Source organism: Rhipicephalus sanguineus, chromosome 1 (assembly GCF_013339695.2).
Source record: "Rhipicephalus sanguineus isolate Rsan-2018 chromosome 1, BIME_Rsan_1.4, whole genome shotgun sequence".
In the NCBI taxonomy this organism is placed as follows: domain Eukaryota; kingdom Metazoa; phylum Arthropoda; class Arachnida; order Ixodida; family Ixodidae; genus Rhipicephalus; species Rhipicephalus sanguineus.
The window spans coordinates 202,654,041-202,678,197 of record NC_051176.1 but is presented as its reverse complement, the minus strand read 5'-3'; the positions used below and the strand labels follow the sequence as shown (position 1 = coordinate 202,678,197).

Genomic DNA, 24,157 nt, shown 5'->3' with positions numbered 1-24,157 from the left:
AAAAGCGCAGTGCGTTATAAAACCACGCAAAGGGGACAGCCATTGTGGAAACAGCTTAGGCCCTCAGAATACGCCACGCTTAGCGGTGATGGCGGCAAAAGTGAAAGATTGTTCCTGTGAATATGAAACAAATAAAGTAGCTGAGTATTTCAGGCTACTTACGTTTCGTTACAAAACATGGACTCCTAATCGATAACTAACCTAGTCGTTCATTTTAAAGCGACATGCTGCACTGCAAGGGTATCAAAAAGTATTCTATAAGTGTGCTGAAGCAGGGGTAAGCCAAGTTGCTTGCGCATTCCATCAACAGAGACATATCTTGGATAATTCAACAGTGAAGAATGGCATACTAATTTAACGATTGGTGAATACTCAAAAATATTGTGTTTGTGCGTAAGGTGCGTGGGCGAAGTAGGGGGTTGAGGTGATGCGCATATATATTCATAGAGAGAGAAAGAGAGGTTGGTTTAACCAGTGTGAGCAGTGGCTATCTTACGGAGGTAGGCGTCGTTCCACGCTTCAGCGCGCTGCACGTCCAGCACTCGGTGACCCACCATGCCACGGCTGTTACCGGAATCCGTCCGTCCCTGAGATGGACTCAGCCTCACGACACTCTGCAAATTTGCCGTTCCTGTTTACGACTTATTTTTTCTTCTTCTTCTTTTTTTTTCATTTAACCGATACGATGGACTGAGATATATTCACTCAGTGTCAACCAGCTCTCCCCATTATCCATAGAGCAGTTTAAGCCCCTTTCACACCGGGAAGTTTTCTGTATCGTGAAAAGGCGCGATCGCATCCGCGAGAAAAACCACAGTGTTCACACTGCATCTCTCGTTCGCCCGACGATATGCTCATTGCGGCCGCCAACACACCCGAGACGCGTTGTATCATGGTCGGAGAGGAAGGGAGACGCACGCGCGCGCGTCGCTTCTTCCCTCTTGTCCAGTCATGGTTGTATGGAACGCCAGCAGCGTTTCAACGCTGCCGTTATGCATGACAGCCACGGCAACGCTGGTGGCGTTCCACTTCCACACCCTTCTTGGCTCTACACGCGTTCCCCTCCGTTCTCTCGTAACCTCCCATTCTGATCGGCTTGCGACAAGCGATTCTTTTCTCCCGGCGACGTAAATTGGTCTCGGACCGATCGGCGCAACGAAGGCTTTTCCCGGTCGCTCGACATGTCGAGCGATTCGTCGAGCGACCGGAAATTCTTCATTGTGAACGAGGCTTTATGGCGGCGCGTAAGGTACGCTGTAAAAAAATAGTTTGATTGTTTCTTTAATTAACTTACTTACATTCCGGCATTCTCACAAGGAATGGGAGACGCCGCAGTCTCGTGTACGGTATGCGAATGTCATAAGTGCTCGGCTATCACGGCGCTTGCTGAAATCCGATTTCAGGATTTGCACAGGTTCATAATCTATCGAGCTCTGCTCTCAATGACCACTGAAAATGGTGCATTTGTCGATGGTGAATCAGCGCGACCTGTTCAGAGTGAGCAACTGGTTGCGCAGTATGCGCTGTGGACAATACACAAGCAATCGGCGATGTTTCTCGAAGACACTTGGTACGAAATATTTTTCAGTAAAACATAATACAAATCCAGTGAGCGAAGCTACCATTGGAAGACCTCAATGTCAGAGGTTTCATGAAAGCGAGCACGCAAGTTACACTTGTAACAAATTTGCAGACTGGCGCAATATTGTATGGAGGTATTGTAAGACTCTAGCGAAGACGAAAATTTACGTCAAACAAAACATCCAAATAGATATCTTTTTTTTTTTTTAATAGCAGTATGTCATGCATAGTTTAAATATCGACAGATAAGTTTTAGCAGTATCTCTGTATATGTTGTAAACAGGGGTGACAGTTACATGGTGATTCGTTGACATCGCTGACGATATTTTTGTGCAAATGTAAGCGATGACATTCCGGCTCGCAGTGCGGAGATAAATTCGCACAGTGAACGCGAGACTTTAAGGCTGGCCAAGTTTCCCCAATGTCTTTTTCAACATTTGAAAAAAAAAACAATGCAGCCAGATTTCAAGTTTCCGAAAAAAAATTAAATTTTTACGCACCGTGGGAATCATCTAGACAAAATTTTTCCGATGAAATCATGCTTCATAAAAGAAAGCAATATTGTATTATGCGCATCTCCCGTCACCTCTCAGAGTCGCGCGTGTCTGTACGGGCCACCACCAGCACGTCATATTGACTCTGCGGAGTGCCAGCGACTTGCATGTTCGCTTTCAAATGTTTCCGAAGGGTACGAGTATGCGCGTCGAGCAAAGTGGCGGCGACCCTCTCTTACCTGACGCGTCATGAATGCGAAGAGCGCCCGCGCGCAGTTCGCTCCGACCAGCCGCCGCGGCGTGTGGGGCTGTTCTTACGACACCGGGGGCGTGCTCCTTTCGCACTCAGTGTGGCGCTGACGCAGCCGCGTCTTAAAGTTCATAGCCAAACGGCTCCCGGCACCGTCGTCATCAATGGCCAGGCCCTGGCAACGAACAAACAAGCCGTCGCCGTCGCGCGGCAACCAGGACTCCGATTTCTACGCTTTTTCCGTGTCAACAGCTGGGCGCATTTCAAGGGTGATCCGCCATTGATCACAGAACACGATTTTCCCGGCCTTAGCGGCTTCCGTTGATCGGGCCGCCCTACTTCGGAGGCACGCAAGAAACCGATCGGCTTCCAAGCGGAAGCTCGCCGACGGGACCGTGTACAGGCGCGCCGCACGCTTGCATGAAGCAACTGAAAGTACGTGGGCGCGAGCGTCCATGTGGGATCGCACAACTTGCCGCGAAAAGTACACGCTACCGTTTTTCTCACAGACAGAGCGCTCTAAGGGCCGACGTAAAGACGCGATAATGTATGTACCGTTGATTTCGTATACTATAGAAATAGACGTCATCATTGTTTTTCGTTTGTTGTTTTAAGCTAGGGGTCGTTACAGATGGCGCATATCATCGCGCGATACCCTGCATCGCGGATAAACATCGTAAAGTGTGTCTATTCTTTTGTATTGTGACCATCTCACCACGCTCTTTATGGCTAGAGCTGCGAAAAGCAAATAGTAAGGAGGGAGTAATAAAGCAGGGGGTAATAATTGCAGCCAAGTTAGTCGTTTGAGATATAATTTTCAATATTTTTCTGGTGTACTGAGCTTTGTCACCTGCTTCATTTGAATTAAAAGCTTTCGAAGATGTCGCAAAGCACATCAACGGTCTAATGCCCACCGGTTTCGGAGAGAGCAACGGCCGCACGTTCCCAAAGGAACGGCAGACGAGTCTCACATGTTTGTTTTAGTGTTGCAAAGCCGGTACACCGAAAGAACAAACGTTTCAAATGCTCAGCGTTTGCCGAATCGATGGTTGAAGAACAAAGTCAGGGCGCATAAACACAAAAAAAATGACGAGAGCGAAAATTCAGCAGTTGCCGATCCGAGCGAGAAGAGCTGGCAAACAGCACTGGCTTGTCAGCTAGCAGAAAACATCGGCGCAAGTAATCGTACACCAATCTTTGGATCAATGAAGGGGGGTATCGCTTTCGAAAAGTGAACTGAAATCACTGCAATCCCGCGAAATCCTTTTCCTGTCGCTGTGCGTTCCGCCATTTCTCTCTGTTTCAGGTTTGGCGCCTGCTCCATGGGAAGAAAGCAAAGAAGAGAGCGCCAAACCGTCCACAAGACGAGGGAAAGGTAAAGATGCAGGCAAGGAGCGGAGGCACAAACATCGGGGAAACACGAAAACTGAGAAACAGAGAGCTGCCTCACGTTTATCGAAAAATCTTTTTTTTTTTTTTGTCTATCCCTGACTTGCAACAAAAGAAAGCCTTCAGCGTGAAAAGATCCAAGTGCGCAAATTGGGAGCTATAAGAAAAAATAAGCACGCAAGCAGTTGCGCGTTTGGTCGATTCCGCTGTCTATCGTGGTCGTTGGGCCTCACTAAATCGCTTTTAGCTCTGGTCAAATATAAAATACTCCGCCACACCGAAGTTTGGCATAACGCTGCCACCTCGGCAGCTCCCAAAGACGTGGCAAATGGTCTCCAGTAACCGATGTAACTTATGGTCTCCCGGTGCTTCTCTGTAGACAAGCAAATTTGGGACTGGGCTAAAGAGGAATGCGGAATTCATTGGGGGTGGCGCAGTTGCACACAGGTGAAAAGGCTAAACACGCATGTGCCTTTTGCCTTCATTTAGCGTGAGCTACCCAATTAGAGCGCACGCACACGCCATAGGCCAATTAAAGATTTTCGCTGTTAATAGCACGTTGGTACAGCAGCCACACTGACACGTCATCGGGTAACTTGCACGTTCAGTACACCTGGGCTCACATTCACGAGGAGATCTTACACTAGAAATGATCGTAAGGAAAAAATTCAGTGAATCCTGATGCTGGGCGTTTCATAAGGGAAGCTGGCTCTATCGACAATAGTAAATTGCACTTACAAACGAGAGGCTTTGTCATTTTCGCCCCTGACTTCAAAGTGCATGTTGTTTGGCGAACTCTTGGTTTGGCATGTGCTGCATGAGTGCGCGCACGAGGCATGTTCCTCACTTCAACGAGGAACTTTTAGTTCTGAAGCTCCAGAGTGAGGAATTAAAGCTCTCAAATGAACACACATTTTATAAAGTGAGCAATTGAATTCCTCAGTTCAGTGAGGAACGTAAGTACGGCGAGATATTGAATGCTTGAAGTAAGGTCATTTGATCTCACGGAATATTTGAACGGACTTTTAGGCATCACTTTATCCGCGTTCGTGCCAACGACGACATTTAGTAATAATCGTTGGGGTTTAACGTCCCAAAACCACGATATGATTATGAGAGACGCCGTAGTGGAGGGCTCCGGAAATTTCGACCACCTGGGGTTCTTTAACGTGCACCTAAATATAAGTACACGGGCCACAAACATTTTCGCCTCCATCGAAAATGCAGCCACCGCGACCGGGATTCGATCCCGCGACCTTCGGGTCAGCAGTCGAGTGCCATATCTACTCGACCACCGTGGCGGGGCTGTGTGTAGCATTGGCTGCTTGCGCATTGTACCAGCTACGCTAGCCAACGGTAGTCAACAACCGCCAACATTATGTAACAATTAGCAAAGCTGGTCAGTGCTGGTATTTTACTTCCAAGGACCTCTCACTCCTCCCACCAATTTTGTAACGACCTCCTACTGGGATTCTGTTTCAAAATTACTTAATCAACTGTTTTACATTGCATATTGATTATAATTTTGTATGATAGTTTCTGTGTCCTAATTATCTACTTCGTTAGGCTTTCCCCCGAATTTTAGTGATGATAATGCTGTTTTTTTTTAACACGAAAGTGTTTTATGCCGGGGTCCACCAAGACTTCAGCGACGTGTTTCCGTCACGGAAATGACGTCGAAAAAATATACACGATCAGATGGCAAAGAAAAAAAGTTCCGTCAACGGGCATCGAACCCATGCCCGCTCGGTCCGCAACAGCACATGCCGGGCACGCTATCCACTGCGCCACGGTCACAGACTCCAGAGGCCTTACAAACGCGCCTTTTATATTTACCACTCTCCTGGTCAGCCGGGTGGTGTTGCCCTCTGGGAGCGTTAAGGTAAAGTAATTCGTCATTACTGTGACCTCCGCGATTCGCACCTGCACCGCGTTACACGTCCCTCCCATTCGACGTGTTTTCATTAGAAGTTCAATTTTGTCAATGCCTTAACACACCGCGAAGTGGCGACCTTAGCCAAGGGTCGTAACAGCGTCGGCCTCGCTCATAGCTCTGCGACGCGCGCTGCCTCACCTGGCTGTAACACCGCGTTCCCCGCTCACGTGGTCGCCCCTACAAAAATCGCGGCCGGGCTACCGGGGCGGCTCGACGCGCTTTGAGTTTCCCTCTAGTCCGGCCGTGGTGTTCAATCACATTTTAACATGCCGCGGGGTGGCGACCAAGTTCTGCGTCCAAAATGCGACGCTCTTCTGGCTATCATACCTAGTTCTCTGATTACGCTTTCACCGTTAACTGCTACAGCTACCACAAAGTTTTGTTTAATCATTTAGCAGAGACGTTAGTTAGTCGTCGGGATGGAGATGTACCACCGATGATCGAAGTGGGTACATCCACGTTAAACGGTGCTATAGTTGCCAGGCATCAATATACATTGTGTAAACTCTCTCATATGAATGTGCAGTAAACATTCAGTTACTTCTGTAAGGGCACGCTTTACTTTCGTGTTATTCCGATTCCTACGACGGAGGGATCAACCATGTTTTTTTTTTAAGTGAGCCCATGACCTGCTTCGGTTAATATCCCACAGAGTGATCCGCATTAAAACGGAGAAGATAACGGAACGCGTGTGCATGCTGATGTTGTATCTTGAGTGTGAATTCGCGTATCACTGGTAAAACTCAATCTTTTCAGCTTTCCCAGCACGAATCAATCAGCATAGGGTACAGCCTTGATGTTTTTAAGCCACGGGTGCTTTAACATTATGGATAAGAATGGGTAACCTCAAAGATGAAACAACACATTCCAACGTTATAACATTCTTCAAAGCATCGATATACTATACACTGAGCACGTCGTCCACGGCAGTGCGCATTTCGCATCCCGTTGAGTTTTTGCAGTCGACAGGGCTCCATGACTGCTTGTAGGCTGGGCGTTAACCTTCATGTGTTGGCGCGACTAATTATCTCTCTCTCTCTCTCTCTTATTTTCATTCCTTTATCTTCTTCTCCCAGTGCAGGGTAGCAGACCGTACGGGCACCTGTTTATCTTCGCTGCCTTGCCTTGCTCTCTCTTCGTACCCCGGTACATAGACATATGAAAAAAAAAAGAGCTCTTAGCGTCTGTGACGAAATATTTTTAGAACGAAGCGATAACACATAAGCCTCACAAACTTCTACATTTTTTTCGCGTTGCCCCGCCACGGTGGTCAAGTAGTTATGGCACTCGACTGCTGACCCGAAGGTCGCGGGATCGAATCGCGGCCGCGGCGGCTGCATTTTCGTAGGAGGTGAAAATGTTTGAGGCCCGTGTACCTGAAAACCTCGCGCTACAGCTACACCGGCGGCAAGTTACAGCCTAAGTATACATCAACGTCAATAAGCGCGACAAAAGAGGCGGCCGAAATAATTTATTTCAAACGCGTCATGCGATATAGAATTCGGCGCCGATTGTTTTTTATAATTAACAATGAGCATTACATTTCTAAGCTTTTCCGACATGCACTGCAAGTGCGCGCACAAGCGTTTCTCAATTATGCTGATAGAAGTCCAGCAAAACGAGCGTCGTTTCATTTTACAGCCAGGCTTAGCAGCACAACTCGCTTAGCAACACAAGACGAGACAACGTCCCGCGATGACGAATGAATCGCAATAAATATTTTAAACTGTCTGCAGTTATCCTATACCGAAAGTGAACCTCATGGGGCTAGAATGTTCAAGAAATATGTGAAGACTTGTCTCACAAAGGCGGCGTGTGCGCCATTGGGACGAGCGATAAAGCGCATGCCTGCAGTGAGAGCACGCTTTGCACGTGTGCCCTGCTTCAAAAACTGATAATAGGAGCTAGGTGTGGGATCGGGCTAGTTGGTTATTATGTGAATAATATAATAATAATATCTGTGGTTTAACGTCCCAAAACCACGATGATTATGAGAGATGCCATAGTGGAGGGCTCCGGAAATTTCGACCACCTAGGGTTCTTTAGCGTGCGCCTAAATCTAAGTACACGGGCCTCAAGCATTTTCGCCTCCATCGAAAATGCAGCCGCCGCGGCCGGGATTCGATCCCGCGACCTTCGGGTCAGCAGTCGAGTGCCATAACCACTAGACCACCGCGGCGGGGCTTGGTTATTATGTGTGCCATGGTGATATGCGCAGCGCAAGGGAAGACAAATGCAGGAGAAAAGTGAGAGAGACAATCACTTGCCCCTGTCGCAACTTTCCGTCCTTTGTCCGCTATCGCGCTCTGCACGATAGGATGACAACAAAAGCCCCGATTACGCCATTTTCGTTCCCTCTAATTCAAGGATTGATCTATCTAGAGAGCCTTATCGAGATAGAGATTACAAGGACACTCTTGGCGAACTTTTTTGTCGCCGTCGTCATGATGCACCGTATATAAGTTCCCGGTGTGACATTGTTCCCCGCGAGCCATACGTTGTTAGTGTGAGGAAGGAAACTTGGGAAGGTGAGCCGAGAAGAATGGAGGCTTGATGCACATCGTGTTCCCACAGACCCAGCAAGAGTACCGGACGTGGAGGTGGTGAGCGAGACACGTGACGGGGGAAAGGATAGCGCGTGTCTACTCCTCTAGCAAGGGCGGCCGTGGTGGCTGTCCTCTATAGTTAACTTTCCGTGTGCCCAAGAGCATAGAAGGCTCATGCGCCCCCCCCCCCCCCCACACACACAAACGCACACGCACACACACAGAAGAGGGAGCCTCATACGAGTATTTGTTATAGTTTTCTCAATGATTGCGAAGTGAGGTATAGAGGGACGTTGACGATTATAAACGGCAGAGAATTTGTCCAAAGTAGCGCCGCTCTAACCGGATACTTTGAGCCGGCGTTTAAGGAGCGTGTGAAGAATCAGGTGCGCGAGTGAGACGGAGGGCTCAAAGCCAAGGACAGAAAGCAGATAAAAATACAAAAACCCGACAATGGGCTAAACAGGCCAGATTTTCCTATTTTGCTTTCCTTCCGCAACGCAGTGGCGATCTTCCGAGTGAAGCGTGAAAACCAAGCTGGCATGTGCTTAACTCAGCAGGAAAGCGGCTGCCGACGCGTCGGCCCTTCCATCACGGGAGGAGGCCGCCTCGCGTCGCCTCTGAGACCCTGGGTTCTCCCTTTTCGAGCCAGCTCGCGCGACGAGATACGAGCCGTGCAAGAGCGTCGACGCACGCCATTCAACAGAGCACAGGCGAACGATGGCGTTGGGAAAAGACGCGTAAATGGAAAGATTCGTAGCGCCTGCAAAGAAAAGGCGTGACGCCGGCGGCCACTATACTTTCGTTACAGGCGCACGTGAAGCTGCCGACGTGAAATGAGATTGTGATAGACAGCGAGAGATTAATTAAAGAAAGAAGAAAGGCAGGGTGGTCAATTCAACGAAATAAATAATATCAGAAAATTCGGTTTTCTATCCTGGTGTACACTGGGAAACAAGGGATGCAGAAACATGGACACGCAGTGGGGTGATCTTGACCTGAGTTGACACATATAACACTGGTCAGTGTTAAAGCTCTTTGTAAAGCTTTGTTTGACTTAGAAATCATAACAATGCCTCCTTCGTCCTCTATAGGATGGCTCGTGAAGTCAACATTTCGAAAGTTTGTGGTTTCTCGAACGCACTCTCCAATAAACACGAGTCAGCATCGTCGTGAGCGATCACCGCAGTTTCACGAGGGTTGCCAAAAAATGCATTCGAGGGTTTTCTCGCGATCACAGTCCTCACGTCCGGAGTTGTTGGCCATCCCAAATACAGAATGCAAGAGGCCTCGCAGAGGCTTCTAAATAGGCAAAGCCTCCTAAAGCATGTTTGCCTCGTGTCGGCTGAGCCCAGATGGGATTACGTAAGGACATCAAATGACAGTGCTGACGTGTTTTATTCTTTACTGCTAATGCTTACGTAAGAAATGCTTAAATGGTGTTTCCTCAGATGGTCTGCTTGTTGGCTAGTTGTTCTGACATTATTACAACTAGCACAAAAAATTACACATACAAAAGAAAGGAACGCAGGTTCTTGTCTGTTTTGTTTCTTTCTTGTGTATGTGCAATTAACTGCGCTAGTTACTTGTAGTAACGGTGTTTCCTCAAAGATGCACTACATCTGTCCAAGTAATTACAGCAATAATTTAAAAGGGGTGCTCCTTTCTTGTACACCGTCACCTACTAAAATTTCAAAAGAAAATCGCTAACCGACACATCTATTTTTAATCATTACATTTCTTAATCATTACATTTCGCTGTATACAGCGAAAATAAAATTGTAAATTTGTCTGAGGGCAACGATATTGGTCACGTGTGCCCTCACGTCGGTCGCCGTATTTTTCGTCTCTACTCCTGAAAGGCAACTAAATGCTCCGGTAAGCGAGGAGTACGAATGCATGACATTAAATTACTTTCATTAACACATAGCAGAGCCCGAGCTACCACATTTTTAGGTAAATTATTTGCATGCAACGCAATGCCTCTCAATGTGCTGACTTGCGCGATGGCATGCCCATATGTATACCCCAGTTCCTCGGGCTTGCTGTGTACGCGCAGCATCTCGGAGGTATTTATAGCGTCAAGGGTAGAGTGTCGGGATGAAAATGCCTCCGAAACCCACCATCGAACGTGAAATTTTATCTTGCTTTATAAAGCAGCTTCTACACACCGAGAGAGTTGACAATTGTGACCATATAAATTCCGGGGAAGAGCGTAAAGGAAGCTTTGCTTTGAAACGTGATTCATGTTTGTGCATACCGTTTGCGTTAAAGAAATGGCGAATAGAGCCTAGCGAAAATTTCCACTCTCCCTAGTCCGTCTAGAGCCTTAATTTTCAATATACCGCGAGCCGAGTGCACATCCGTACCGTCTTTAGGTCATCCTGCTTGCGGTCGAGAGACAGTGTAATTGTTTGCGCAATTTGTTGACGCTTGAGAACAATGTAATGGTGGGCTCCGTAGGTATAAGCGCGGTGTTTAGGAATTTCACTTTCGTACTATGGTGACGAAGAAAAGCGAGATAAAGTTTATCTCCTAGCGAGTATTTTTGTTTTAAACGCGAATAGTGTTCGACACGTATATATATTCTACTCACAAGGTTAGGTGATTAGTGCTGTTCACTTGCGGTCGCCTAAACTTTGCGCGTTTTCGCAACCTTTATAACCGCCTCCCCAGCGACGCACTAATAACAGCGATTGCGCAACTTGCGCGCTTTGCAGCTGGGACAAATTTCGTTCAGCGCGCCCGGCGCAAGCTTGGGGAGTGGTGACATCTGCGCTTGCAATTTCGAAGGCAAAAGCAAATAACCTACTTACGCAACGCAGCTAGAACCCTATGTACAGTGTTGCGATGCAGTGGCTGACATGTCCACTCTGGCATATCAGGCAATGTAACAGCTGATTGTGCCAATGAAACGGCTTGCACTGATTCCCTGGAGGCAACCACATCATGTTCAAGAAACTCTGCAGCGCCCTTTGCGTCAGCCGTTAGGCATTTCTCAGTGCATAGCCTGTGGTGCAGGCTGGAGAGGCCCAATAAATCCCAATAAATCGTTTTGACCCCAACAATGACTTCTATATGTCGCGTCCACGTGAAATGCCGATAGAACTGTCAAAATAGGAGAGTCAAAGTGTTCCGTCTTTTTTCAACACGGAAGTGTTTTATGCCGGGGTCCACCGCGGTTCCACTGACGTATTTCCGTCAGGGATATGACATTGCAAAACATAAAGACTAACAGATGGCAAACGAAAAAACTAGAAGGTCCGTCACCGGGAGTCGAACTTACGACCCGTCGATCCGCCGCGCGCGGCGCGATACGATTCGGCCACAGACGGCACGTTCTTTGCCATGCTAACGGCGAGCTATTTATATACACCATTTGCCGGTGGCGGTACACAGAGATCGGTGGTACATCATCGTGTTTTCGTTATCACTAGTGAGATGGCGCGAAGGGCTCGAAGAGCGCGCTTTAAACGTCGTTGCCCCACGCGGATGAGTGCGCGCCTCTACAGGGCGTGGTCCCTCGCATGCGCGCTTATCTGGTGATGGCGGTGGTTTGTACGTCTCGTGCTCTCACCACAAGTTTGCGTTGAGAGCACGAAGGTCACTTCGCTCATTGCAGCGGCCGCTTTTGCAATAGGAGCGCGCTGCTCACACAGAAATAAGTTACAACTGTGACAGTTAGTTCGCGCTCATCCTGTGTATGTTCGTTCCGTGCGTCCTTTATGCTTGAGCAAATAAAAGTTGTTTTCATTCTGCTTGAGTAGCGCGTTGCAAGTTTCGAACTGCTTGCCGTTCTTCGCGTGACTTTACAATTTGTTGCTGTAGCATTCATTCCTTCGCGCTTGGGGTCTTCACGTCTGTGAAGACACGTTTCGCTTTCGTGTTATACCGATTCCTATGACAGAGGGATCAGCCATGTTTTTTTCTCTCTCTCCCCAACACGCACACATTAGAGAGTGAACATTATCGGCTGCAAACAGGCTAAACAACGGCTAAGGCAATTTTTTGGGGAATAACAGTCTCGCGTGTAGTGCATTTCTTATTACGCATCCCCCGTTCCTACAGCGAGGAATGTGTTTCGGGTCTTGCAGCGATGCGCCCCAACAGACGAAGCGCGGCAACCGCACTACGCATTGTTAGTTACTGTTCTCCGTGGCGTGAGTCGGACACTTTTGTGCCTTACGTACTATCCCTGCGGAGGAGGCTGCCGCTGGACACTTTCCGCCAAAACAAGTTGCAGCTTGCACCAATGTAGCATCGTCTCCGTTGGCTTTGCGGTCCCACGCTGCATCAGTTAGGCAGGGTATGGCACAGCAGCCTCTTGGCATGATTTCTCCAGGAATGGAAAACGTTTGGGAAGACTTTACACCCGTGCACACAACCCACGCATACACTATTTGATCCTATTTTGAATCGCGTTGCGGCGGCGATGTGCATGCAAAACAGCCCGAGCTGCACCGACAGAGCACGCAACGCCGAGAACAGCGGTACACTTAGTCGAGTGCGTCCGCGATTTGTTCTTCGTTAACGTAGAGCTATAACCATCGATTCGCCCGCAAGTGTGCTATAACTGCCACAGTAGTACCGCGACCTCAATTGAAGCCACTGTTCAAAGAGCGAAATTTTTCGGAGATCGACTGACGGTACGTCGTAGTTATTCTGGTTGCTCGCACACCGAAAAACAAAGGTCGTCGGCTTCTCGTATATAATTCTTTCTTTATTCATCGTTTCAATAAGAGAATGGAAAAGGTTAAGGGCAAAAAAAGCCGCAGAGAGAACTTGAAAGAACCATAACCCCCGACAATATGGCGTTGACAACAATGCAGCAAGTTATATTCTTCTCATACACAAGCTTTACGACTGAGGCGACACATTATCAGGCAACAGCAAAGTTAAATAAAGTGCTCTATGTACTTTAGGTGAGACTAACAAAAAATGCCTCATGACATGCAATCTACAAAACGTAAGACACAATATTAATGAGAACTAACAGACAATAACGGCAAGGAAAGTATAGGGGGTGTTATCTCTGGTATTTAGAATATAAATGTGAAGAAAGTAAAGTGGACGAAAAGATAACTTGCCGCCGGCAGGGACCGAATATACTTTCCTTGGCGTTATTGTCTGTTAGTTCTCATTAATATTGTGTCTAACAAAGAAAACGAGCCCTTAAGAGTCATCTTCTTTCCTTCATTCATAGCAAGGGTCTCGTTCTGGCAGACTTGATGCCTTCAGGTAGTATGCGAGGGATTATTGGTCAGCTGCCAACTCGTAAAAAGATCACGTGCTACGTGACGCCAGAAAGGCCGAAAAAGAGTGTTCCACACTCGCCGCCATGGCTGCGAATGGCGCTGACTAACACTCCAAGGTTTAAATGCACATATATACTCCATAAAGTGGACGGGACGATGACCGCCGCCGTAGCTCAGTGGTAGAGCATCGGACGCGTTATTCGAAGGTCGCAGGTTCGGTCCCTGCCGGCGGCAAGTTATCTTTTCGTCCACTTTACTTTCTTCACATTTATATTCTAAATACTACAGATAACATCCCCTATACTTTCCTTGGCGTTATTGTCTGTTAGTTCTCATTAATATTGTGTTTAACAAAGAAAACGAGCCCTTAAGAGTCATCTTCTTTCCTACAAAAAGTAAAACACTCGTGAACCACAGTACACTGTGCACACAATATGCCAATTAAAATTGTAATCCCAGTAACCTCTTCAAAAACTCTATTCTTCTAGAGAGAGAGAAGCGAAACGGAAAGGCAGGGAGGTTAATCAAGCACTTGCTTGTCAGGCAACCATACAGATGCGGAGGGGGAAAGGGGGATTAATAGATAAGGGATAATAGACGAAAAAAAAGAGGAGTAATCAAAAATAAAATATGAACAGTTAGCTTGAACGCACAAAACACGAACACGCGCTAGTAGTTCACAAACGTTCGAGAAGTCCGGTCGACTTCAAGAAGAATAGGCCTTTTGTGACCTTGTGCATGTACAAAACCGTAGGCCAAGGTCCCAGCATCTTGGATTGCGAAAGCGGTCTTGCATCGAGAAGGCGTTCTTCGAAAAATGCGTGAAACTCATGAGGCTCTGCCCACACCACTATTGAAAAGTAGAATCGATGGCGCAGAACTTGAACTCGGAACTTTAGAACTCTGTTTCTAGGTTTGTAGCGACGGCAGCTTACCTTTTTTTTTTACCAATAAATAACTATACGGCAGCAAAAGCACAGTTCTCATTCAGTTCGTATTTCGATATACAAGGAACCACACCATTTCGGATAACAACATATTTATCTCAGATTTCTACATAATCAGGGCCGGATATACGTATAATCAAGGCGTGTAATTCCAAACTGCAAGTTTCGGGTATCTTTCTCTCGGTGTATTAATGCAGCAGGTCGTCTTTTTAATCTTTAATTTTGCCGTCCGGAAACCGCAGCACCGAGCGGAGTTCTAGCCCTGGCGAGGTTTTCGCGAGCCTCCCAGCGGACCCTAATGCCCCCATACTCCGGCAAGAGCGCGTCCCTGACACAATCAAGAGGAGCGCGTCTCTCTTGTTCCTTCCTATACACAGACGTTTGGTGGAGGACACCGATATATCTCCTGAGAAATCGCACAAAAAGTCGCCGGCCAAGCTCAGCCACAAGACTAAAAAGAGAAAGAGCTAAGAAGAAAACGTCGATGCCGAGGGCCACCCTCCGAAGGTACACGGGCCCGCACGCTCTCTGTGAACCAAAAAGCAAACAAGCTCTTCCACGACGTCCATGTGCCGATGTAGGGTTATTGGGAAGATGCCGGCCTTTCCCGTGTACGGTCTCCTATTGAAAACGTTTGTAGGTAACTCTGTTGTTTTCCGTTCGCAGGACTTACAAGCGGATCGTGTCATATTTCACTTCGGTGCGCACAGCCGTCCCTCCCACCCTCCCCCCTTTTCTGTGCTCCCTCCCGATTCCTTGGCTCGGAGAGCCCGGATTCTCGCCCGTCTCCCCGGCGCGTGTTCCCGTCCGATCAGGAGGCCGCCCGTCCCCCTCCCCTTGCCGCGTTCTTGCCTATTTTGAAGTGGAAGGCTGGATTCTTCGTGGCGAAATGCCAGCGCCGCACACACACGCACACCGCGCAGACACTCGGGTGAAGCGAAAAAAAAAAACGGTGCGGTGGGCCTCACCCGCGCGTGCCTGTACCGGCTACCCGCAGCACTGGAGAGGCAGCTTCTCTTGTCTAAATTCGCTGCGCCGCGGCACGCTGGCTTGTCAGCTTCAAAGTGAAAACGCAATGAGATTCGGGCAATAAGTCGTCCTCTTCGGCGCATGTTTCTCGCCGGATGAGGTTTTGTAAAGCGGAACTCTCACCCGCCTCTCTCCGAGTTGCCCTTTGCTTCGCTTCTCGGCTCACTTAGATATAGAGAGACGACCCTATGATTTAAAGCTTCGCTCAAACGTAGACACCGGTAGCGCGAGAGGGGCATTCTGAAGGACGAAAAGCTCGCCCGAGAATGGCTACACGGAGCTCGGTATAACGGAAAAATAGGCTGTGTGCATTGTTCTTACCTCGATCGATTCTTCAAGATGCAAATGTGCTCAGGAGATGTGCAATTCGAAATTCAATAAAAGTGTTCCTGTCGGACCGCTTCTATTCAGCGTATCCAACACACGCATCCTACTTGTTCTTTTTCTTCAACAGAGCGCGGTATAAATGGAGCCATGTGCGAGGTTTGCTTTCGTATAGAATTCACAGAGTGATCAATTTTACGCATAACCTACGGAAGCGAATTGTAACGTGGAGTTGCGGTAACCTTTTGTCTTTCTTAAACGTGTGAACTACCTACCACGATAGCTTAGTGGCTGTTGAGCTGAGCTGCTAAGCTCCATATTCGGTGGTTCAATCCCGATTGAGCGGCGACATATCGATGGGGGCAAAATGCACAAACATTTGTGTATCTGATGCGCGATAGAGAATCCCAGGAGGTCAATTATTGCGGATTGCCCCTAATGGCATGACACATATCGTGGTTTTGCCCCGTAAAACCTCGAAATTTAGTAGTATGCATGTGCAAATAACCGAATTCTGTTCTTTTTTTTTCTTTTTTTTTAAAGCGCAGCCTGCACTAGTGGCGCAAGGCTGGAACCATCAGTGGAGCTATAGTGTTCGACCTAGCCAAGTTTTGCTAGTATTGCCAAGCTTTCGCTGAGAGGCTAAGTTTTTGCAAGTAGTATTAAGTATGCCTAGACTTGGCTAGACTCGGCTACACTCTTATACCCTTGTCACACGGGTAGTCTAACCACAGTTAAGTACGACGGCCGTTAAGTCTAACGGCTGTTGTACCTTGTCACACGACAACCCTAACCGCAGTTAATCCGCCAGCGACCGTTTTCGTAAACGGAGGTAGGCAACCCCTGTTAGCGCCGTAAGCTGACAACATGGCGGCCCTCATGTCGGACGCGAGCAGCTCGGCTCCCAGCGAAATATCGAGCCAAAAGCGTGTCAACTGGACCATTGCGACGACGGAGGCGTTGATACGCATTTGGGAAGATGAATTACCGGCTTTGAGGTACAAGTTTGTCCGTGCTGCAAAAATCTCTTGTGCACTTCACGAGATTGATACACGGCTGCGTTCCTTCATTGAACAGGGCTTCACGCTATTTGACAGACGCGCATCAAAACACGCTGCTGACGCGTCCATAATCGAGCGTGAAGCCCTGTACAAGGCGGTGTTGCACGCCGTGTATCAACTAAAGAACGCTTGGAAGCGCTGCAAACATGTGACAGCGCCTCTGTCTGCTTTACGGTAACTGTGGTCACGTCCGCTAACTGCAGTTGGGTAAAAACAGCGCTTGAGCTTACCCGCGTGACAAGAGTAATAATCAGGTCCTGGTTAAATGCTGGCTATATCGAGGAAACTAACGGAAAAATGTCCGGTTTCCTGGCTATATCTAGCACTTTAAGCGGGACATGATTAAGAGCGTAGACATGTCACGTGACTACCTGTTACGTGATGTAATTTTAGTCAAGTGACTAGCTGTTACATGGTTTTTGGTGGGAACGTGTGACGTGGCTAGCTGTTACGCTGTTTACGGCGGGGACGTGTCATGTGACTAGCTATTACACGATGTTGCGCGATTTTAGCCGCGGGACAAAATGTAACGTGATAGTTCCTTGATCTTACATGATTCTTGTCACGTTGCTAATTACGTCATGTTACGTGATTTTAGTCACGTGACCAGATGTTACGTGATTTTTTCACGTGACTGGTTATTACGTGATGCTTCGCACTAGTGGTGCCAAGCCTGAAGGGAGGGCGGAGCTGAACGGCCTTCTTTGTTTCTCTTTATTTTTCTATTCCTTTCTTCCTCTCTCTCTCTCTCTTTATTTTTCTTCCATCTCTCTGTTTATTCTGTTTTCTTTTTGTCTCTGTTTATTTATATTGTTTTTTCCTCTCTCTATCTATTTCCTTGGCTTCTCGCTCTTTCTACCTTTCTCCTTCTTGTCCTTCTTTCTTTCTCTCTATCTATTTATCGCTTCCTTTTTCTTTTTCTCTCTTTATATCTGTCTCTATCTTACTTTCTCTGTCGGTCTTTTTCCCTTTCTCTCTTTCTCTCTATGCTATGCTTTACTCTCTCCCCCTCCTCATCACCCTCACTTCCCTTTCCCGCCACCTTGATATACTATACTACCCCAGTCTACGCTATGCTCTGCTAGCGTGCCTGGATAGCCGAAAGGTTGCCTTCGGATAATGGGCGAATACCGCCGCCTGATAAATTTTTCTTCGCCATGATCTTCTCTTTCTTTATATTTTTCTTTCTGCCTCTCTGTTTCTTTATGTCTTTCTTTTCTCACTATCTCTCTGTGCTCGTTCTCTCCTCTCAGCCACCGGGGTTATTACCGGCCACGCCGGAGAAATCGGCGCACGTGTTTTGAGAGCGAAGCAGAAGATGAAGAAGAGGATGAAGAGAGCGCGTACCGGTTCATGATGGTGATAATTACTGTTCGCACTACCCGGCGCAACGAAAAGCTTAAAGAGCTCCGCTCAAATAACAGCCTTAGCTTGATTGGCTTTCGTCTCACAAAAGCTTTCCATTGGTCGATGCGGGATATATGTGACCTGTAAACAGACAGCATACCCGACCGCGGCTGTCGTTGAAGATCCTGCTAGCGTAGTTGAAGGTCACGTGACCCAGTGACCCTTCGAAAAATTATTTCTATAAGAGCGCATGTATGTTTCGTTGTTATCCTACGTTTCTTTGTCAAAGCTTGTGAGTACTTGCTTCAAATAAATTGTCGTGGAATTAATAATAATATCTGGGGTTTAACGTCCCAAAACCACGATATGATTATGAGAGACGCCGTAGTGGAGGGCTCCGGAAATTTCGACCACCTGGGGTTCTTTAACGTGCACCTAAATCTAAGTACGCGGGCCTCAAACATTTTCGCCTCCATCGAAAATGCAGCCGCCGCGGCCGGGATTCGATCCCGCGACCTTCGGGTCAGCAGTCGAGCGCCATAACCACTAGACCACCGTGGCGGGGCAAAATGACGTGGAATTCTTGGGCTGTTCCGAAAATGGTTACGTTACCATTCTAGGACTACTTTGAAAATGGCTGCCTTACTACTCGAAAACTATTCGAGTAGTGTTCGATTCGTATTCGATTCGTATTCGATTTCGTTCAAAAATTCACTATTCGCACACCCCTACTATCTATCTATCTATCTATCTATCTATCTATCTATCTATCTATCTATCTATCTATCTATCTATCTATCTATCTATCTATCTATCTATCTATCTATCTATCTATCTATCTATCTATCTATCTATCTATCTATCTTTATTTATTTATTTATTTATTTATTTCTCTCAAGCTGTTCAACTCTTGCTCACGAATGCTATCTTGATCCGCCCCGTTTAATTGCAAAGAAAAACTTCAGCAAAACTTTGGTGCCACTGCCACCGCAACTTATAGGTAATCATTAACACGAGTCAGCCGCTGTAGTGTTAGTGTAGATCAGTAAAATAAATACAGTTTTCATAAAAGAACTAGTGGACTAATTAAACAGAGGCAATGCGGCGCGGATTTGAAGAACGGGAACGGAAAAAAAAAATCATAAGACCTTGGGTAGCATCCTACCACGTCATTTCTGAGTGGAAAGAATTAGCAGGCCTATTATTTCAAACGGCGTTGACCGCCTTTTAGTGGTGTAGATATTAACGCACATGCCGCGGCAGCCTGATGTAGCTGTGTCGCGCTGTGTTCGCTGGCTCTACCATATAAGTGTTTCAACGTTCAGTGTACTACTGTTTGGACTTGAGAAGGCCCCAGTTTATACTTTGGATGGGCGCTTCATATTATTATTATTATTATTATTATTATTATTATTATTATTATTATTATTATTATTATTATTATTATTATTATTATTATTATTATTATTATTATTATGCTAGGCTAGGGAAGCGCCTTTCAGAAAGGTCTATCTGGCGACGGCAAAAGAAAAGTAACCCACCAGAAGACGATGCTCAGTTTCGTTTTTTTTTTTTATTTTGTGGCCGATCTCCGAAGCCTGGCTGTCAAATGAATGGATGGCTGGACCGCCTCATGCTCCCGTCACCGGCGATTTTCCGACGCAATGACCGCCGTTGTGACAAGCAAGGAACCGGCCATTCCTCGAGTCAGCGAAGCGGTCGCAGCCCCGTGACTGTAGCTGCCACGGGGCGTCGCTCGATCCGCCTCGACGCTTCGTTTCATCCGGTAAGATTTTAGGTTCGGACGCCGCCGGGAACTAAACCGTCGTAACGGGCCGCCACTGCGGCTGAAAATTGGAGCGATGAGTGAACGTAACGCCGCGGCAAGCATCATTAGGCTTCCGGAGCTGGCAACAATCATAACTGCGTTCCCGAAGCAGTTCGTTGATTACCAATTGCAGATCGAATGAGGAGGACTTTTTCAGTCTCAGTCAGCGTCGCTCGCTTTGGACACCGCGCCGGCAGCTCGATATTGTCGAAAACGACCGTGGACAGCCAGCTTTCTTTCTTTCTTTCTTTCTTTCTTTCTTTCTTTCTTTCTTTCTTTCTTTCCATTGGCCGGTTGTAGCAGAACGGTGCGACATCGACTGGCCGTAAGGCCGGGGTCACACCGCCATGCGCGCAGCCCTTTGCGGCCAGCCCAAGAGGAGCGGAGCGCAAGTGCTGGGAGAACGTGGAATGCGCTGGAAAAAGGCAATTGAAGAGCAGCCAACCTTTCAACAGCTCTCCGGGATTAAAAATCAATGAAAGGCTCCGGCGATCCCGTCAAGGCGCTCGCTTTTTTGTTACCTCTCGAGGCCCCTAAGCCCAGGCCGAGGGAGCTGATCTAGGCTTAATGACCCTGCATCGGCAGTCTTAGACCGTTCGTGCGAACCGAGGAGAACATTTCTGACACAGACTCGTCCCAACGTTTAGGTTCACCGAAAATGTGGGTGCCGAAACGACGAAGCCTTGCGCCACCCAGCTTGTTTCCTGTTCACTTTTCCCAAAGACAATCAAAGCTGGAAGATTGAAGTCAGCGCTCCAGCTGAAGCACATGTGCTCGACGCGAGGTGAGTGAAATTAAAGGAAAGAGTTTCGTTGCTCTCTCCGTTATCTTCGTTTCCTTTTTTCTTTTTTGGTAAGAGATTAAACATTTTGTCTAGAAGAGATAATGGCCAAGTGCAGCAGTGAACTATAGCCGACTCAGTTTTCGCCGCATTCAAGCGGCACCTTTCGTCAGCGAATGGTACGGCGGTTATTTGTCCAATCAGATGGAGCCTCCTTGACCTACAAACAGCACAAATGTTCACCACACATTTACAGACAAAAAAAAAAATCTTGCTCACCTTTTGCTGTTCTACTTGCTGAACCAGGCTGCTATATGCACCGCGGTTCATCAAATACACATATACATAAAGCAAGTTCCCTCTCCACCCACCTCCTCCCCCCACACTCTTCCAGGTATATTCTCAAGCGTCCTCGTTTTGTCGCAGGCAAAGTATATTGCACTTTCATCAGTTATCTTCATTCCAAGGCAGTCTACTTGTGGTACTTAAACCCCCCTGAACATGAGACAGGGTAGCTATAAAACACACTTCGTCATAAAGATGTTCGATGCGCTTAAAACAATGCCGAAGGGCTGCAGTAAGGATATTGTGAACAGTAGCATTTGGTCGTGACCATTTACCTTTCTGTATGTTTTATTCGGCTTAATGAAGATAATAATGTGATGGCAGTTGCGTTTTAAAAGCAGGAATCAGTATAAGAATGCAAGACTAAGGGGCACGACCACGCAAACATAAGAAAAGCTTTGACTCATGTACTCTTCTCAGTTTCATTATGCTTTCAAAGCCAGTAGCCGGTAACGGAGAGTACATCTGCATCCAAAGTACTCTGCTCGAAGGTTCGAAGAAGGAATGAAACAAGAAGTGTCCTGCTGCCTCCGCTGCAAAATTACAGCAGAAAGGCCTAGATAGATTTCAATAATAAAAAAAAAATCTTCACAATAACCAAACGAGGGAAAGAATCTGTATCAATGAAAGAAATGCCCGAAAAGCTCCTCTTCTTTTTGCTTTCTTTTCACACGCCTCTATAGCTGACGTAATAAAGCGCAGTCTCGGGTCGTAAACACTTGTCGTAAAGTGAGAGCCGGCGCTGCAGACCTCGTGCGCGCTCCGTGACCGGTATTGGCGTTAGCTGCTCCTTTTCAATGGTACGCGCGTGTGCGCACACACTCGTGTGTGCCTCAAACCCGTGTAGCTATCTCTACTTGCTCGGGTAATTGGTGCTCACTGCGCGTGCGCACTATAACCGCTGTCACATCGCAGCCAGGTGTGTACACTCGCCGCTCTGTCTCTCTCTTTTTTAACTCGGAAGCGAGCACACGCTCGAGAGACGGCAGGCCGCCACCGCGGGCTGTCGGCGGCCTGCCGCTGAACTTCTTCGCTACTACTGCCGCTGCCACGCGACGGCCGTCAGCGCGTGCCCGGCGGCGGCTGATGCGCCGTGTTCAGGCTCTGCGTGGCAGCACGCATCGCACCCTTCTCCCCCTCTGCACTCGCACTGCCGCTTCGCGGCCGGCTCCAATTTCACCTATCGCGCCCGTCGCTATTCGCGTGAGCCTCTTTTTGTCAGCGCAAGAGCCAGACTTGTCTCGCTCTTTTGCTCTTTCATCTCCTTCCCTGTACTGCGTTGCTCCTCGCAACACCCATGGCGCAGCCGACTCGTACGGAAACTCCTCAGTGAGTAGCGCCACTGATTTCGCTCTCTTTCACTGTCATTATTATTACCGCTTTGCTTTCCTTTTTTTTTTTTTTCGCCGCCGTAAAGACGCGTTCGGTTTCTGCAACGATTTCGCACGTACGTGCCCGCTGGAAGATCCTCGCGTCGACCTGCACGGATATTCGGGCGGGATGTAAAGGGTATGGTTGGGCTACTGGACGGTGTGTGTGCGTTTGTTTGGAGGGGGGGGGGGGGGACATACAGGGGAGGGGGGGCAGTCATCTGGCTTCATTCGTTCCTCGGTCTCGTGCACTCGTTAGATAGGTTTTGATTTCTCTTTTTTCCTTGACATTTATTTCTTTCATCCGTTACGTAAGATCGGTGGACGACGTACTGTCATTACCGGCGCACACGTCCGACGTGTGAGTTCGGCCCGTACCTGGCGCTTCTATAGCTCCGCCAATTCTGGCTCCCTATAATGATAAAAAGATGGGAAAGAAATACAAGAAGGAAGAAAGAAAATGTGTTTGAGGACGAATCGGAGGAGCAGAAAAAGCTAACAGTCTAAAGAGCTCCATGTTTTCTTTCGTCTGCCTTTCTTTTTCTTTATTTTTGCTGCAAACTATTTGCTTTCAAGGAGCATTTAAATCAAGGTGACCCTACGTTTACCTTTGCTGCGTCGAGATAGGTTACCTTTGATTTATGCGATTATGCTCGTAACTGACAGAGTAGACTTAACTGGCCTTTTAATTATTTACCTCAGGAGTCTTTAAAGCGCACTTACAAGCAGTTTGAATTATTCCTTTGTGAACGGACATTACTTGGCCACGAATAAAACCACGAATAAAAAGGCGTTCTCGACGGAACAGCGGAGAAAACGATCACCATGTGGCGCAATGTACTTACCTAAAATAAAAAAATGTCTGAAAAAAAAAAGGAGGAGATATATATGACGTCAACCTCGCCACCCCCACCATTCGTGGCGCTACCTGTTATATCCCAGTCGTGCAACTATCATGGCGGGCCTCATTGTTTCATTATTTTTTTCTAAGGACTGCATCCGGCCCATAGGATATTGATGCTGGTGACAGCGAGTGCTTACTATCGCGAACCTTTCGGCGTCTCACGCGCGGAATACTGGATAAGGGCCATTTTCATGGCAATCCCGGGGCGCTGCCGTTGCTTGCCTTAACTTCTCCGTGTTTGAAATGAATGTGCCGTTACGGCTTAGCAAACTTATGTTGAGCCGGATATCGTCCACAGGGAATGAGCGGATGACACGAATCTGTGACCGCACCTTCAGATGATACTTTCGATGCTCATTACACGTTGAGTAGTTAATACCTATACAGGGCGCACGGATCTCGCACTAGAAGCGAGGCTAGCAATGTATTGTGAGCCATCCAAGCTTGCCGCTCTCAGTAACATCGGGAATTGCTGTATTTGGATCGCCGTTGTTCATTTGTCAACGACCTTGAAGTAGCAGCTTGTCTTGTTTGTGACTCGCATTCCTTAGTGCATCGCGACTTGATTGTCTAATCGCTCGCAGATGTGCTCAGTGCAGACTTTTTCTAGTCGCACACAGTGTTTGAATGCATATAAACACGTGCTAAAAGCTAAAATCACGGTTCCGGTCGGACGCGACGAGATATCATCAGTAGGCGGCAATTCCCTTGGTCACTGTGTATAAGCGCTTGCCAACCATATGTTCTTTCTTTATGCAGGTTAGAAATCC

General features: G+C 47.5%; 1 protein-coding gene across 4 annotated transcripts in view; it reads right to left on the bottom strand.

The window, feature by feature from the left end:
* Positions 1-24,157, bottom strand: part of LOC119405696 (band 7 protein AGAP004871) — a 303,664-nt gene that overhangs the window by 64,429 nt on the left and 215,078 nt on the right. The window contains exon 1 of one of the 4 annotated variants that reach the window (XM_049418772.1): positions 497-572. The exons of the other annotated variants lie outside the window; for them this stretch is intronic. Within the exon in view, the coding sequence (XP_049274729.1) occupies positions 497-557 (61 nt within the window). The 5' untranslated portion in view covers positions 558-572. Of the gene's footprint in view, positions 1-496; positions 573-24,157 lie in introns of those variants that run through there. 4 annotated transcript variants of the gene reach the window in all.